This window comes from Chionomys nivalis, chromosome 5, assembly GCF_950005125.1.
Source record: "Chionomys nivalis chromosome 5, mChiNiv1.1, whole genome shotgun sequence".
NCBI classification, from domain to species: domain Eukaryota; kingdom Metazoa; phylum Chordata; class Mammalia; order Rodentia; family Cricetidae; genus Chionomys; species Chionomys nivalis.
In genome coordinates, this window is record NC_080090.1 from 79,900,155 (window position 1) to 79,918,634 (window position 18,480).

At 38.3% G+C, this 18,480-nt stretch overlaps 1 protein-coding gene across 3 annotated transcripts in view; it reads right to left on the reverse strand.

Moving 5' to 3' along the window:
* The window catches only part of Dennd1b (DENN domain containing 1B), a 231,217-nt gene that overhangs the window by 38,063 nt on the left and 174,674 nt on the right, over nt 1-18,480 (reverse strand). For all 3 annotated transcript variants that reach the window (XR_009057142.1, XM_057769835.1, XM_057769834.1), the window contains 3 exons: nt 7,832-7,922; nt 2,913-2,953; nt 1,662-1,730 (listed from right to left, as the gene is read on the reverse strand). Coding sequence is in view for 2 of the 3 variants with exons in the window: in XM_057769835.1 (XP_057625818.1) it covers nt 1,662-1,730; nt 2,913-2,953; nt 7,832-7,922 (201 nt within the window). In the remaining variant the exon portion in view is untranslated. The remainder of the gene's footprint in view (nt 1-1,661; nt 1,731-2,912; nt 2,954-7,831; nt 7,923-18,480) is intronic.

An 18,480-nucleotide genomic window follows, 5' to 3' on the forward strand; every position in this document is an offset into this window, starting at 1 on the left:
AGACAGATGCCAGACAGAACCTTGCCGGTAAGCCACAGCCACGTGGTAATATACAGATTAAAAGAAATGGGTTAATTTAAGATGTAAGAAATAGTCAATAAGAAGCTAGAGCTAATAGGCCAAGCAGTGATTTAATTAATACAGTTTCTGTGTGGTTATTTTGGGGCTGAGCAGCCAGGAACAAACAATTACCCTCCTACTACACCACGTCCCAGAGGTGAAGTGGTGTCACTAACATAGTAGTCAGACAGCATGAGCAAGGCCAGAAAGTCAGAGCATACCAGTGTGAACTCAAGCTATACAGAACAGCTAGCCTGTAGGGGATGGGAGAAAATGCAACAGGACACAGGCGAGGTTGTTCTTCCTGTGTCTTAGTTGTTGCACTGAAGAGCATATTTCATTACTGGGTTATTGCTGCTATTGTCACTGTTATCCTCTAAGCCAAGAGGAGTCTCTGAAGAAATATGGAGATGTAAAGTATCTTTTAGGAAACAGATGTTACCACACACTGTTCTGTTTATTTTCTCCTCAAACAAATAAGGAACATTTAAAATATATTGTAGGAATTAATGCAGTTTTCAAGCTAGTATCTCGTTGTGGACTGATTCAAAATTTGCTAAACAATTTTGGTGATAACTTTTAAATAAAACGAGGAAATATTTTTAGATTGTATAAAGGAAATATTTTTCAGTACAATATTATTTTAATAACAAACTTTATTTTGCTCAATATGCACTCTAAATAGTTTGTTAAGCATATTCTAAAAATAGAAACCACAGCTGTAGCAATAGCCCAGAAGCTACAGTGCTTGCCACACTGCCAGGAAGACCAGCATTCAATCACTAGACCCAAGTAAAAGACATGAGGCTGCAGACTTGTGAAGCCAGAGACAGGCAAGTTCATAAGGCTCCCTGGACAGACACCTGACCTAGCCCATTGGTGAGCTCCAGGCTCCAGTAGGAGGCCTGTTTTAAATTATAGAGCTACAACTGATCAAAACGCGCAGACTGTGCTCAGTCCCACCAATAAATCTACAACACACCCCCTATGGCCAAGGTCATGGAACATCCTGGAAATATTGTTAAGGGTCAGAGGACCAAGACAGGATGTCTGCTATATGACAATTTCTTCTATACATGATAGGGAAGATGCACCCAGGAAATTTCAACAGTTGCTAAACAAGATCTAAATAATGACTACACAAGCTGATATGCCATGTGGATGGGGGAATAAACTCCACCGGTTGTATTGATAATATATATATAAAATTTAAAATCAGGACGACATCAATTTGAGAGTGGGAGTGACACCAGAGGAACTAGATGGAGGAAGTGATGTGAATACCGCAGTCACATATGAAATTCTCTAAAAAAGAGCATAGAAAATAATTATAGACTAACCTTAAGAAAATTCCATTAAGGAAGAAAACAGAAACATGCACAAGCACACACACACACACGGCTCCTGATGATGAAGAATTGAGGCTGACACTTGTCTATGGACATGTATCCACACAAGCTGGGGAACCTTGGTCACTGGCACTCATGGGGACATCCTCCCACACATGGATAAATAGAAAACACTTTGAATTTACATGTCTACCTTCTAGACATACGAGAAATTTTACCAGCAGAAGTTTGAAATTCAGAGAGGAAACTTACGAATTTGTAGGCAGTCCGTACAGCAGGGGTGGCTTTGGTCACTGCTGTATTGAACAGTGCACCTCCTTTCTGAAAGAAGAGAAATGTTTTTAAAGACTTGTGTGAAAAGCATTGCCAGGAGTAAAGAAAAATACTTGTAAGTTGAAGACCTGTACAATTATTTCCAGTCCTTTTAAGAGTTTGTATTTTATACTAATTTAAAACAGGGTCGCCGGGCGGTGGTGGCGCACGCCTTTAATCCCAGCACTCAGGAGGCAGAGGCAGGCGGATCTCTGGGAGTTCGAGGCCAGCCTGGTCTACAAGAGCTAGTTCCGGGACAGGCTCCAAAGCTACAGAGAAACCCTGTCTCGAAAAACCAAAAAAAACAAAACAAAACAAAAAACACAAAAAACAAAAAAAAAAAAAAACCAGGGTCTAAATATTCTACTGTGTTCTTTTAGTTGGTGTAAAGCATCAGTTAAGGGTCAGGTCATTTTATCTCTGAAGTATGGCTAGAAGAGTAATGTGGACAATACTGAATATAGATTTAAAGTTTCCCAGTAAAAAGAATATCATGTTTATCAGCTGGTTTGATGTTGGGCAAGAAAGAGTTTTCCTGTTTAAAAAAACATAAAACTATGTTATCCAATAAACCTCATCCAATCCTGCCACTGCACCTTAGTCCTCTGTCTAGTTTCTGTTGCTGTGACACGGACAAATACAGACTTCTAGAGGACAGGATTTATTACGTCATACAGGCTGGAGTCCATCATCAAAGGAAGCCAGGATAGGAGCTCAAGCAGGAACCTGAGGGGAGGAAGCTGCTCGCTGGCTCCCTCCCAAGCTCATATTCAGCTGCCTTCTTAAACCTCCCAAGATCACAGTGCCCAGGTGATCACTCCCTAATCAAGAAAATGTCAGACAAACGTGGTCAACATAAAAGTGGCCCTTGTTCCATTGAGGTTCCCTCCTCCCAGGTATGTCACGCTGTTAGAAACTAGCCAGCACACTGGTTTTGGAAGGATAATACAAAAAGAAAGGCAGATGTTGGCTTGAAATAAACTATCATTTTATTTATCTGAACTAAATGTTTTCATTTTAAAATTTCCTTTATAATTATCAACAAACTACAAACAAAAAATATGCTCAAAGTATGATAAAATACACACATTTCAAATTGAATGGTGTTAAGTGTAGCCAGAGTACTTTCTCTGAACTTTTCTCTACACTTTGTAGAGGAAAAAAATGATATAACCAAAGGCTGATGCTTACCTTGACTGTATGCACCCACTGTTGATACGACCTCGGGCTCCCTAGAACATATAAAGTTAGATGCCAGGAATCATTGCTAAAATGTGAACCTAGAAAGCAGAGCTGGCACAGCTGGCCCTGCTGCGAAGGCAGCACGGGGTTCTAGGACTGAGTGGGCAGTCACAGAGCAGTCAGGACTCACACTACACAAGCACTGTTCCTAATTCACACTTGAAGCTAAGGCTTTGCTATGTTCTCTCGTTTTTATATTTGCTTTTCGACGGAAAATAGAACCTTAAAATTCAGCATGTCTATACTTTTAAAAATAATTTTTTAATGTTTTATGTCCATTGTTTTAAAATATATTTTATACAGTTAGGTACACTTAAAACATTTCAAATGTAAAGAAGAGTGAAGAAAAAACTGTGAAATGTAGAAAATTAGGACAAAAATTGTTTTGTATTTTTTAAATAGTAATGTACACTAAAGGCACTTGTATTTCAACATAACTAAATAGCACTTTTACTTTCAAAAATATTCTCTAACTTTATAAAGGAAAAAAATTACTAGAAGAAAATATGAAGAGAGCAAACATCATAATTACGAAAAACTTGACCTGACAGAATTACTTCCGACAAAATTTGATAATTCAGGCTGGGAGATACTCAGTGGGCAAAATACCTGCTGTGCAAACACAAGGACCCGAGTTTGATCCAAATACAAAAAGCCAGGTGTAGTGTCACACACATAACCCTAGTGCTGGGGTGGTAGACACAGGTACATGCCTCTGCAAGACCCAGGCCACTTAACCACAGTACATGGTGAGTGACAGGTAACGCACAAGAATGTTCTTCGGCTTCCTCATCCACGTGTGTGGGACCCACCCAGGCCGCAGAGATACACAAACATCCACCCAAACTCTGTCAATAATCATATTTGCTTGCGTATAACATTAATCATTTGGTCAATGAGATGAAATTATTAGTCACAAGAGAAACACATATCTGGCGCAGGAGAGATGGCTGAGCAGTTAATAATGCATGATTCTTGCAGAGGACCCAGGTCAATTCCCAGTACCCACATGGACTCACAACCGTCTATACTCTAGATCCAGGGATCTGGCACCCTCCTCTGTCCTCTATAAACATCAAGCACAAATGTGATGCACAGAAACACATGCAGTCAAAACACTCATACAAATAAATAAATACAAATAAATTAATTACCCCCCAAAAAACTTAGAAACACACATCTGAAAGTCTTTCAAACCAACTGACTACAGTTAGATTTTTAACTACCTTCTTAATTTTTACAAATTTTTATAACTCTTAAATTTTACAATCTCAAAAATTATAAGGGTAAAAGTCATTATTAAAAATAAAGTGGCTACTCAATCGCTCTTGCACAAAGGACCCTCAAGATACAATGTGTTCTTTTTATATGGTTGTATCTCTGCTTTAAAAAGAAAATACACCAAGGGCTAGCGAGATATTAGAGGCACCCATATGGTTATAACTAAGACTGAAGAGCCAAGTTTGATCCCCAGAACCCACACAGTAGTTGGTGAGAACTGAATCCTGCAAGTTGTCCTCTGACCTACACATATTCATGCACACACATGCACAACTGATAAATAAATGTAAAAATTGCCCTCATCTTACTGCTATGTTCAGCAGTGCTAGAACAGCTGCTACCTGCCTGCTGTAGTGGGCATCAGCTCAAAGTTGGGTAGTGTGATCTCAGCCTGGAGGTTTCTTGCTATTTTTGAAGCATTAACAAAAAATGAACACTGAAAAGTGCCTGGTTCTGGATTAATTTTATTCTTCAAATCTCTCCCTAACTTAAAAGGGAAATCAAAAATGAACTTTTAATTTGTTTTTTATAACAAATTGTTAGAAAGAACTCTTGCTGCATTTGTTGCTTGCTATTGAGAAGACAATCCAGGTCACACAGCAGCATGGCTTGACCCCACAGATTCAGATATATAGTTCCCTTGTAAAATGGTGAAAAACTTTCAAGTTATCCTGACTATCTATTTTTCAAATAAATTTTAATTTGTTAGCAATAAAAGCATATCTTTCATCCAGATTATCTTTACTTTTTTTTTTTTTTTTAACTTTTGCGACAGGGCCTCATTTACCCCAAACTGATCTCAAATTCTTTATAAACTGAGAAGGGCCTTTGGCTCCCAATCCTCCTGCGTCCATCTTCCAAGTGTGGAATCACAGGTGTGTACCATAGTCTCATTAGTTCATATATCCTCACAAATGACTGCATGGATATTCATTTAGGACTTGTACATTATTTACAATTGTAAATTATGGTGTTTATTTTCCCAAAATGAATTTTAAAAAGTAGAAGAAAAACAGAATAATATGATGACAATTTAAGATTCAAGAGTAATTGCCAACCAAGAAAAAAAAATACTGATGTATCAGCTACAAAAAAAAAAAAAAAAAAAAGAAAGAAAAGAAAAAACAGCTGTGGTAAAACCTCATAGCAGTTATAGGAGGAAATTAAATGTCTTCCTTAAAATTCTAAGGTTACGTTCACATTCAGCTCTTTATAGGTTGTGAGATGTTTTCATCTACTGTACATTGTCTGAGCTGCATTACTCTACCGTAAAGCATGCAAAGCAGACAGTCCCATGAGAACGATGGTGTCTCTAGTTGTGGCCTGGACCTCTAGATGCAGCGCTACCCCACGGAAGACACCACTGGGACTAGTTCTATCAGCAACCAACGGAATTAAGAATCAGGAATTTTAAAACCTGGTTCGTTGTTTCTTCAACTTTGAAACCACTGCATCAAGGATTGCTTAATAACAAACAGAACAGACCACTTAAACAGCGGCTCCCTCTGTCTGTCTGGTTTCAAGTGATGACTACCTTCTAAAGGAAAGGGGGCACTGAAAGCCGGGACGGTGTAAAGAACACAAGTCAGGAAAGTAGTAAGGGCTGGATTGGTGGACGTCGCGGGAGCCGGTTAGACCTCAGGCAGCAGAGGGAAAGGGAATGAAGGAGCTAGAAAGGGTAAGGGGGAGGAGGTGAACCGGAGAGCAGGACAGGAGGAGCATGTGGAGGGGCAACTAACAAGACTTCTGGCTGGGAATGCCACAGTGAAACCTTCTACCATAAATGATTCCTAAAGTATACTTAAACAGAAAAGTTTAAATAGAGTTGTTTTATAAAGGGGCACAACATCTTTACTAAATAACACCAAATAAAAAGAAAAAAAAATGAGTAAGTCCTATTGTTTATCTTTGCTATTTGAAATCTCAATGAATCAAGCATTTTTCCTAAGAACAATATCCAGGTATTTCTAAGGCAATTTAAAATACAAACAAAAATAACACTTGGCTGATATTTTTCTTTTTAAAAATACTTTCACATTCAATCAAATTAATAACTATAGAAATGGATTTTCCTTTTGATAAGCATTGCTCCCTCAGATAGAAAGCAGGAGCTGGAAATCATTTTAATCATAATAAAAACCAATAAACAACCTGAATTAAGTAGATCACTAAGTCAGATACTGACCAAGATCATATATTCCTGTCCATATTTAAGCACTATGGATTTTAGTTAAAATAATATTAACAATAAAATGAATTAATTATTCTTTTATCTCTTCTTTATTTCTACAGGTTCTGGACTAGCAGATATGACTACAGAAGTTAAGTGTACAAAGGGATCACAGCTCTACCCCATTACTGTCACAAGATGTCATCTTCAATTCTACAAAAGCTGCCAGCCTCACGGGTCATAAAGATAATGAGGCAGCAGCTATGTAAATACTGAGTGGATGCCTCAAGCAATTTGTCCATAAGCTGACAATATTTTGCTTGTCTGTGTTGAATAGTGAAAAAGCGTCATTTTAACACAAAAGTTCCATTGAAGCTAAATTTCTGCCCATGAGCTGAGAAGTGGGAGCTGAATGAATCCACAGTCAGCTCTCGCTGAGTCAGTGGATCCCGCGAGGGGCTGTACTTCTGCCAGGTGAAATTCTACGGCCACCGAGCTCATTTGCTCTCTTCTAAATGAACAAATTCTCTTCAACCATCTATTTCTATGTTTTATAGCTGACAATAAGTATCATATAAGCATAAAGTTAAGGTGTAAAACTTGAAGCTATGTAGATATTATTTTTATCTTTTCAAATTTAGTAACTATTTATTCAAACATAGACTAAAAACCTGGCTATCAAAGCAAACCAACAAAGAGGTCAAAACAAACACCAAGCCAGAGAGAGAAGATGTGGTATTCAAGTGGGTCTCACAAATAATAAAGAGCAGTGTACTCAGCAATCCTGCTTGGAAGAATCACTGAGACACTGGAGGACTCCAGGAAAGTCCTCTGATGCCAGGACTACACAGTACATCTGCCGACAACATGTCAACACATAAATCATTCCTTGCCTAGATTACGGCAACACTGGATTTACCCTGGGAGGCCATGCTATGTTTGGAATGGTAAACGTAGAATGTTGCAGACTAGAATTGACAGTGATTCCCACACAGCACTTGCTGAAACAGGAAGTAAGCACGAGGCAGTCCAGTGCTTTCCCTCCACCACACTACAGAGCTCTACCCTACCAGTCTCAGGTCCAAACCCAGATTCAGCCACAGCCACCCCCACCACTACTAGAGAACCTACTATTAGTGGGAAAGGGAAAAGGATGGAAATTAATTGGAATTCTGTTGTTTATTCTTAATAATACTAAGAGATTATTAGAGCCAATAACTACCAAGTTATGAGGTAACCTTCCTGCCTTGATCATGAAAATAAGCCCATAGCACAGCTCATATAAGACAAAAATCATGCATAAAACATTGTGTGTTTAGGAGAAAATGATTGTTTATAAAAATACATATATCAGAGATAGACACAAAGATCAGATGTTGTCTAGAAAATGGATAATCATACTCGAAATTGTCGTTACCTCCAGAGAAGCCACCCGAAGTGATCTCTTCTTCGAATATATCAGAGAAACCCCTTCCTGCATTAAGTTTTGCCAGTCGACCATCAATAAACTGAAATTTAAAAGTTTCAATTATTATTCAATTAATTTTTTCATTATAACATTAAAAATTACTTATAAATACAGAAAAGTGAGGGATATGGATATGATAAAAATAAGGATGTAAATAACAATCAAAGGAATCATAATATTAACAATTTACATAAAAGAAAACCATATAATAATGTAATTCTGTGTATAGATACACATATACAATTTTAATGAACTTTTCTTATTTGGGCTGACAATGTTCCCTCCAAGAACCAAAGACCACATAACAAAAAACTACAATACTAGTCATGAGAAGCCATCTTTTGAGTTGTTGACCAGGGCTGTGCAAGAGACTCTCAGAACATACAGCCTAGTAAAATTGCCTTCCATTGCCTCCAAAGGTGGAAGGTAAGTCCTTATTGCTGAAGACACCATGCACTTCAGACACAGGGCAAAGGGATCCCTGAGGTGGAACCGACCTGAATTCCTCTTCCCTTTCATAGTATCAGAGGGTACCATATAAACTTCCAGAGGAGAGAGATAACCAACATTCTGCCCAGCTACGATGCATATAAACCACATTAACAACCAGCAAGGCAAAAGGGTGCACTAATGGCACACATACTATGTAAATAACAGCTCTCTAACTGTTAAGATCCACTCAATACAAGGGAAACCTTGCCTAGTACTGGAAACCTAGCCAACTACCAGGGCTAGTAAAGTCATGGATATTGGAGGAGACTCTACAACCACTAATTTACTAAACCAACATGATTCCAACAATAGTCTATAAACATTTGTCTTTATGTCCACAAATAAGCATACTTCTCCTCACTAAGGAAACTTCTCTTTGCAACACATGGAGACCACTAAAAAAAAAAAAAAAAACTACAACCAAATAAAATGAAGAGTTCTAGAGAACAGTTCCAACAGATACATCTTACAAAACAAGTCCCACACCTAAGGCTCATATAATATTACAGAAGATGGGGATGGAAAGGTTTACAAGCCAGAGGATTAGTAAATTTGCTATGAGACTGTGCCTCTTAGTAATATTAAAAGCTACACCCATAAACTCTCACAAACATGACTGCCCAAACATGAGCTGAACGAAAACAGTAAGAATGGACATGCCATAGCACATTGGAAAAAAACCCAAGAAGCCCCAACTCTACACAAAGAACTACAGGCAATGAAGTAAAGCTGGAAGTAGGGAAGGTGGTCTTCTCAAGGGATGAGTACACCAATTCTTTGTTCAGTGCCAAAAGATCAACCCTGAAATCATTCTGTGATGGTCTGAATAGGTCACTACCTATACTCACCCCATAGACTCCTCCTACGTTTGAATGCTTGGCCTATAGAGAGTAGTAGCACTATTAGGAGGTGTAGCCTTGTTGGAAGAGGTGTGTCACTATGGGGGTGGGCCTTGAGGTCTCATATGCTCAAGCTACACCCAGTATGGGACACAGTGTATTTCCTATTACCTGTGAATTAAGATGTAAAACTCTCAGTTACTTCTTCAGCACATGTCTGCCTACATGTCACCATGAAGATAATGGACTAAATTTCTGAAACTGTAAGTCAGTCCTAATTAAATGTTTTCCTTTATGAAAGTTGCTGTGGTCACGGTGTCCCTTCACAGCAACAGAAATCCTAACTAAGACACATTCATATAAGTAACATTATCAATACTTATATTTAGGTTTATGTATATATGTATAGGCCATGAATTTGAAGTAAAGTGGGTAAGGGTGTATGGGGGGGTTGGAAGGAGAAAAGGAAAAGGAGAAATAGAATTATAATACAATTTCAAAATAAAAAAAATTTTAAGTGTTACTCATGAAAATGCTAACAGCATATTTTAACACAGAAATATGCATATACAAGTCATGCACATACACACAGAGACATTCAGATACACACACACAAGAACATTCTCAAGCAATACAAAGAGTAGGTACTTGGTGAAGAGCCATTTATTAGTTCAGTCACACGTGCTTAACTCAGGCTCTCACTGTCCTAAAGCCAAGTGCAGCAGTGGACACATGCTTGGTACACTCAGTATCCCCTAATATTACCCTGATAATTTCAGTATTCACCAAAAAACATTCCTTGTCTAAACTATGGGGCCCTTAACTATAACCAAGTACCAAGAAATTCTAACCATTCAATAATAAAACAAATACAGTTTTGGTGACACACAGTATAATTGTGGTTGAAGGATCAGATTTAGAATTATTAGTCTAAATATCAAGGAAAGCACAAATTGCTATGATTTGTTTAAGGTCCCTTTAAATAATGTTTTCAGTGTTCTTAAAGAAGAGACTTGAGTGAGAAGTGTAACTTCCATAGGCCCTGCACAACCTTTTCAAGATGCAACTGCCCTAGATAGTGCACATCTGTTCAAGTGAGGGCAATAAATATATGAAGGTCTAAAAGTATTGATAGTATTGAAAACACTACAGATATTGATAGATGACCAAAGTAGGGGAATATCAATAACATATATTAAATACACACACACAGACACACACACACACACACACACACACATAGTTGTCCCTTGTTTCATTCTGCTTGTTTATTTATAGTTTGTCGTGCTAATAATGACAGTGAAGGGTCTCTAAGGCTGTCCTGTATCTTTCATGCAAGGACATATCATGAAATATTTTAGATGCCTTTTTGAAGATGTAAATGGTAATAGTGAGCTTTAATATTTATTCCAAAGTTAACTCTCATTGCAATTTTAATCACAGAAATTAAAATTTGTTTGTTTTGCTTTTTCAAGACAGGGTTTCTCTGTGTAGCCCTGACTGTCCTGAAACTCAATTTGTAGACCAGGCTGACCTCAAACTAACAGAGATCTACCTGCCTCTGCCTCTGCCTCTGCCTCTGCCTCTGCCTCCTGAGTGCTGGGGCTTAAAGGCATACACCACCACCTCCTATAGAAATTTAAATTAACTGAATTAAAATTCGTAACCTGACTTTAAAAAATAATCTCACATGGTGCACAATTATTCTATTTGTAGAGATAAAACAGGAACTCCATTGAGAGGAGCTGCACAGAGCAATGCAGTATTCTCCAGGCAATAGTTCACAATAATACTTCAGGTTTCCCAGCTATAATATACAACTTTCAAGAAAAACTTTATTTATAGAGAAATTAAGCAACAATGGCAAATAAGTTAATGCATGACGTTAAAAATCAAGTGTAGCCATTTTTATCATACAATTGTTTTTATCACAAGTGTGAGGTGATATGTCCAAACAGACACAGCCTAGAATGGTAGTTTTGGCTTATTATTATTATTATTATTATTATTATTATTATTATTATTATTTTATTTTCAAGACAGGGTTTCTCCGTAGCTTTTGGTTCCTGTCCTGGAACTAGCTCTTGTAAACCAGGCTGGCCTCGAACTCACAGAGATCTGCCTGCCTCTGCCTCCCGAGTGCTGGGATTAAAGGCATGCACCACCACCGCCCGGCCTTAGTTTTGGCTTTTTTATATCTTGAGTTATTCTTAAAATCTTCTAATACTTTGAAACAGAGACCAAAGATTGGCCATTTTATGCCCTCATAAGCAGAGCATGCAGAAGGTTTCCTGTGTTGTAGATGCACAGAGTGGGCATGTGAAAGCCAGCATCAGAACTCTGCTGCAAAAGCAGCTTTATAATCCTTGGCTACCTTTTACCACTAAGATTCTCCTTTTCCAACAATTAAACGTCACTAAGTTTTGTAAGGGTTAACTAACAGTACTCAGGAAAAATACTAAGTAATAAAGTTTTTTCTCCCTATTACCAGTATGTTTGCAAAGTTAATCAACTGTGGGCTTCCTGAGAAACAGGCTATTGTGTTGCCCATGGATGCATCTTCAATATCAGAGTATTGCAAAACCGCCTGGCATACAGTTATAATTATGCTTTAGTTTGCTGATAGTTGGAAAAACATAGTGTCTTGCTCTGCTACTGAGCTATGGAAATAGATCCAGACACATAGTTTAAATGGAATAAAGCTGAAGGGATAAAGAATATTCAAAAATGTTAAAGGTCATATATTTTTACTTGGCTTTAAAGGTTCATAATTACATCTATGTGGAGAATCAAAATTTTATCTTTGTATCAAAGTCAGTAATATAATGTCGATGTCTTTACTGTATACAAAAGTGATTAATTTGAAAATAAGACAGTTAAAGAAACATTTAAATTTTCACTTGTATGTGTTTTAACACAGAAGTATAAATCAAATTAAAGTGATATAAATCCAGAGACTAAGAATCATCTTTTAAAGTATAGGGTGAAAGGAAAGCGATAAATTTAAAGTAATATATTACTGGCAAGGAGAATCCACTAAGGCATCCTTTTAAAGGACTTAATTTGTTCTAAAAGATTAAAAGTATAAGACTTTTAAAAAGGCTTTTCCTCTTTGTTTATGGGACAGAATCCATTTATTTTATTAAATGAGTGGAATAGTTTGAGTCAGAGAGAGAGAGGAGAGAGAGAGAGAGAGAGAGAGAGAGAGAGAGAATCCCAAAAGTATCGAGGGATTGTGAACTTCTGGGCATGAGTACTTAGTTTATGTAAGTAAACTGGTGAGTTAAGCCAGCAGAAATGAATGACTTGATACAATGTCATGTGCTATCACTGGCTGTGCAAACATCCTGCCATCAACAATCCAGCACTTCTCTAAGTACAGAGTAGGTGTTTCACACACATACACACATTATAAATGCAGATACACAGATGCTGGCAGCAGGCGCGGGTGAGCGTGGCACTAAGGGAGAGGAGCGCTCAATGCGGCAGTTGCCCAGACTCCTTTATTAATGTGTATTTCAATAGCAGCTCTTCCTTCTTCCTGACTTGATGTGGCTTATGGTCACCCCACTGGGCTCACATTCACAAGGCAAGAGAAGGAACAGTTTTAGGTATTGCTGCATACAATTATGAACTTAAAGAAAAGAAAATGAACTGATTTCTTTTGAAAAGATGAGTGCATAATCCATTGTTTGAGTTACCCTGATAGTTCATTTAGCAAACATGTATTTTCAGATCATTGGAAGACAGTTTTGAGAGAATTGTCTTTGGTTTTGTTTTCCTGTAACACTGTCCACAGTAGTAACAGACAGAGCATGCAATAAGGAATGAGTAGATCTGTACAACAATTTGAAAGCCTTTTATAACATGGCACTATGAACTGTATTTTTTTAAAAAGTAAATTGTAAAGTGCTAAACTGACATGGGGCTAAGGAGACAGCTTGGCAAGAAAAGAGTTTTCTAAACTTCACACACCTGTACTTAAGAGGCAGGCGGATCTCTGAGAGTTTGAGAGTGGCCTGAGCTACAAAGTGAGTTCCAGGATAGCCAGGGCTACACAGAGAAACCCTGTCTCACAAAATAAAGAGAAAAAAACACTACACATGCAAGAACACACAGGACCACCACCACTAAACAATAACATCAAAGGAAGCTGGTTTCTGAGAAGCAATGTCTTCAGCTGACATCTGGCCTGCATACACACCCACCCCTGCATAAGAACTCATAGATGCCCAGTTCTCAAGACAAGTGAGACTATGCATAAGATAAAGAACAGTTTCTATCTAAGCCACAACAATGGCAAGAACTGGATTTTGTTAACCTTGCTGGCATGGCATGAAATAGTGAGGCAGGTTCAAAAAGAAACAAACATTCTTCAGCAGCAAACGAGCTTCTTGCCCTCCTTTTGAAGCTGATGTCACTAAAACCGTCTAAACTTTTATAATCTTCAGACACTTGTTTTATAGGAAACTGGTTCGAAGAAATCACTGCTTAAAAGTTACTTCAGCAAGTCATACTACTCATGAAAACCCAGCATGGAAAAAAGAGGTCATAAATTTGAAAAAGAACAAGTTGGGTATTTGGGAAGGTTTGGGCAGAGGGAAAGAAAGAGAAAGCAACTATATTATAATCTAAAAAAATAAAATAATCGAGAACTAGAACTTCAAAATACAATTAAATGTCAAATGAATTGAAAATGTAATACACTTTAGAAATTAGATATCATGGCAAACTTTTTCTGCAAAACTGTTTTGAAAATATTGTTCTGGTCACATTCCAGATTACACCTGAAACAAAGGATGAGCTGCTGAGCTGAGCAGCTCTCAGAGGTGTACACATGCTCTCTGTTACCAAATTCTCATGTGGGGAATTTCCAGAACAAATCTAAAAATCCAAAAGCAAGTCATTACTAACATTCCTTTGCATTTACTGTCTACACAGTAGAAATATTTAATTGCAATGTTGCAAACCATCTATAAAAAGTATAAGGTACTCAATAATTAGACTTTATGATTTTGATATTTAAAATATAGCATTTGATTTGTGTGGAGGATCATAAAAAATCTTTGTGCTAGGGATAGCATTTACCGGTGCAGTTATTTAGAAAGTGTGTTGGTTTGAGTAAGAATGGCCCCAAAAGGCTCATATAGTTGAATGCTCAGTCACCAGGGTATGGAACTCTTTGATAGGATTAGAAAGCTTTCTAGTGACCTAGCTGGAGAAAGTGTGTCACTTAGGGTGGGCTCTGAGGTTTTAAAAGCCTATGCCAGGCTCACTCTCTCTCTGCCTACAGATCAGTTACTGCTCCAATGCCTGCTGTATTTTGCCATGTTCCCTGCCAAAACAATATGGACTAAACATCTGAAATTTTATAATTAAATACAAACCTCTATGTGTTTATTTGGGATTAAATGGCTGTGAGAACACGAGGGACAGAAACTTCCATGTACAGTACACCAAGAAAACAAGGCCCTCTACGTGAACATGATCAAAGTTCACATGAACACACAGAGACTAAGGCAGCAGCACAGGATCTGCATGAGTCTGCCCAGTGTTTTTACTGGGATTCCTGAGCATGCAAATGAGTGGGTCTCTGGTTCTTTTGCCTTCTCTTGGACTCTTTTCCTTTTACTGGCTTTGTTGTCCAACTCTGGTATGAGAGCTTTTATTTTATCTCATTATATTTGTATAAACTGAGGATATAACCACACCAAGGTATAGTTAACAGGAAGGCTTTTACTGCAGATATAAGGGAGAGTACAACCAGAAGCATCTGAAAGAGTTCAGAGCAGATAGAAAGTAGTAAACTGAACATGGGCCCCAGACTGGACTGCGCCATGGGAGAAAAGGAAGAGTGTGGGGTGGAGGGCACTTGGGCAAGAGAGGTAGACAAAGAGAGTGATGACAAATTAGAGAAAAGGGCAAGAGAGGAGAGGGGACCAAAAGAGGAAGACAAGAAAGGAAGTGACATAGCCAAAATACCAGGGTTATAAGGGAACTGGGGGAAGGGAAGGCCGAACTGGAGAAGTTTAGGGTATGGAGTAAGGCAGAAAAGCTGAGAGCCACAGGTACTTGTGATATGGAGAAAACCTGGAGGCTAGCAGGTGCTTTGGTATGCTAACAGGCACCACAGACAGCCTTCCGACAGTGATAAGGAAATGGCTCCTTTGATAGAAGGAAATGGAGCCAGAATTTGGAGAAGTAGAAATTCCTTTGGACCCAACAATATTTTACCTTTTTTGTATATTATTATTATCTCTTAGAAGCTTGATATTTTCTAATGGGAGACAGAAAGGGAATAATAAGTGGAGGGAAGAGGATCTCTGGGGAGAAACTATAATCAGGATACACTGTATGTGAAAAAAAAACTATTTTCAATAAAAAAGGAAAAATAAATATATACTAAAATCTTGGGGTTGAAGAGATGGCTCATTGGTTAAGTTCACTTGCTGCACTTGCAGAAGACCTGGGGTCCCAACACCCACATGGTGACTCACAGACATAAGCAATTCCAGTTCCAGGGGATCTTATGACCTTTTTTGAACTCAATGGGCACCACAGTCACACATGGTGTGTGTGTATATATATATATACAGGCAAAAATTCACACACATAAAATGAATTTTTTAAAAATTTAAGAATATTAATTATTTAATTAATCTGTAATAGTTATCTTTCCATATAAAGCTTTGGGCTAAAATGTTAATGAGTAGTACAATTTAAATATTTCTTCCTACAAATGCTTAGTAAACCTTGAGGGGTTACTGACAATGACACATGCTACAATAAGTTAAATTAGCAGATATTTAAAGATAACCACTAAACAGAAAGTGGTAACTTAGTGTTTACATATATATATAAGCTGTACTTACATAGGGGATAAGGCAGACCAGTTTAGAGCCCAAAGCAAGAAAAGAAAAAGTGGGGAGAAAAGGGAAAAACTCTTAAGTTTATGATATAGTAAACTAACATATATATATATATATATATATATATATATATATATATATAGTTGGCTAATGACATCACTTGCACTGTTCCATAATTCTAACTTTGCTACCACGGCATGAGTGGACAACACTTGAAGAGAATAAAGAATGTGGACGAATAGCTAACAGGACTAATAACTGAAAAGAAGTTACAGAACAACCAAACTACCCCCACAGTACACGCACCAGTTGACAGGCAATTCAATGGTCTCTAGAAGTTAGTTTGTCAAGTTTTGTGCTAATTAAAGCACTAACAATCAGTTTATCCACTCATTTAAGAACTATGAGTGTTTACTCCAGCCCTCGCACTTTGCCAAATGTCTGCTCTACTTTAATCAGCGAATTAGGAAAAACAGAACCATTGTGATGTTTCAGGATCTCAAGGCTGTAGGCGACAACAGGGTATAAGACACAGTGAGTTGCCTACAGTGTTACAGGTGGTGGGTACCGAAAGAAACAGCCTGGAGGAGGCTGGAGAGGAGCAGGATGTGAATGTTAGATGCAGGCCGGTCAGGGTAGGCTATGTGAGCCAAGACTGGACAGTGAGTGAGTCTGATGGGGAGGTGGACTTCAGGCAGGTGGAGAGGTAAACCAGTATGAGGAACAAGCATGATGCAGTAGGGCAGGGATGTACAAGGGCCAGTCTGAGGCTCCCCCATCTGAAGTACAAATAACCTCATGGCTACCCAGGCAACACTCAGAATCTCCAAATCAAACAGGGTCTCAATATTGCCAAATCATCTTATTTTTCCCTGATAATTTTTTTCACCATCTGTTTTTTTAAGTTCTGTATCTTCTTTCTACTTCAATGTCCAGACATTTTCCCATTCCCTCTAGGCTGATGATTTTAGTTGCTATTTCACCAAAAGGAAAAAAAGAGATCTAGTAGAGAAAGAAAGCGAGTCCAGGAGACAGGAGCAGTTGCTATGAATCTCCTGATCTTACCCACATCCCCATGTCCATTTGGGTTGCTCCTTACAGAAAAATGCAGAGCTGGCATGCTTGCCTCCATGTCCTCTCCTTTCAGGCCTCTAACCACCATTTCTACCTCCATAGCAGCAAAACCTCTGTGGTTCCAACCCTAGTCTTCAGCTCTATTTGATTAACACTATGAACACTGACAGTTCAGCTCCCATTGGAATTCGTTACCTGCCTATGAAATCAACTTCTCTCCTGATTTCTGCCCTACCTCACTGCTTGCCTGCTCCACTGTAGCCTCCTTTGATACTTTTCTTGGACTTTTGCTCATCTCTCAATCTGATGGCTATAAAAACAATGCTATCTGTTGATTAATCCCAATTCTTTATCTCCAGTCCAATTTTCTTATGTGCTATGTTTATCTGTTTGCCTACTCAATACCTTACTTGCATATCTAATCACACTGAACTTAGCATTTCTGAAACATAATTTTTATTAAAAATTTTTTAGCCACTATCTCCCACAGCTCAGTTAACAGAGCTATCCTGTCCAGTTTCTCAATACAGAAAGAATACGATGAGCTTTCTCTAATATTTAATACTATGTCTTCTGGGATCTCTGCTGGTCTCCTCATCAAAACAGATGTAGCATCTGGCCAGGTCTCATTATAAATTCTACTGTCTGTTCCCCACTGCTGTCAGGTCTCAGATGGATTATACAAACACCCGGAACCTTTTGTGCTTCTGCCTTTGGTTACCCCACAGAGAGGGCGCTGCTCAGATACCACATTCTCAGGCAGGCATGCTCAGATGACACCATTTTCACCATGATGCAGACATGGATGTGTATGTAAACATTTGTGTACATACCCACCACCCTCACTTCTGCCAGTCCTATTTGCCCTGTCTTGTAATGAGCTGTTTATTTTCCACAGTACTTACAACTTTTAAAGTTCCAAACATTTAGTAATTTTGCTGCCTCTCTCCTCTCCTTAGGAGTGGAAGAGGTTCATCCCTAATTTGCTTTCTGAGAAGTCCCACCCAGAACACTACCTAACATACAGGGGGCATTCAAATTATACAGTGGAATGGGGGAATGAAGAGATTTAGAAAAAAAAAAAAAGAGTACAAGTCTCACTTGTTAATGACACTTCATTAGAAATGGGCTTTAAAAGAGGAAGGCATTCAAATTAGTAATTAGGTTCAATAACTTGCCTATTTCACAGACTCTCTATGGCTTTGATGGAGGAAGACTGGGTACATTTTGAGGAATACATTTTGAGTGCTACTTGAAATCAGCCAGAAAAAGATGCTAAAATTGTACCCTTTTTCCTGATATGGTGCTTGACCCTGCAAATTCT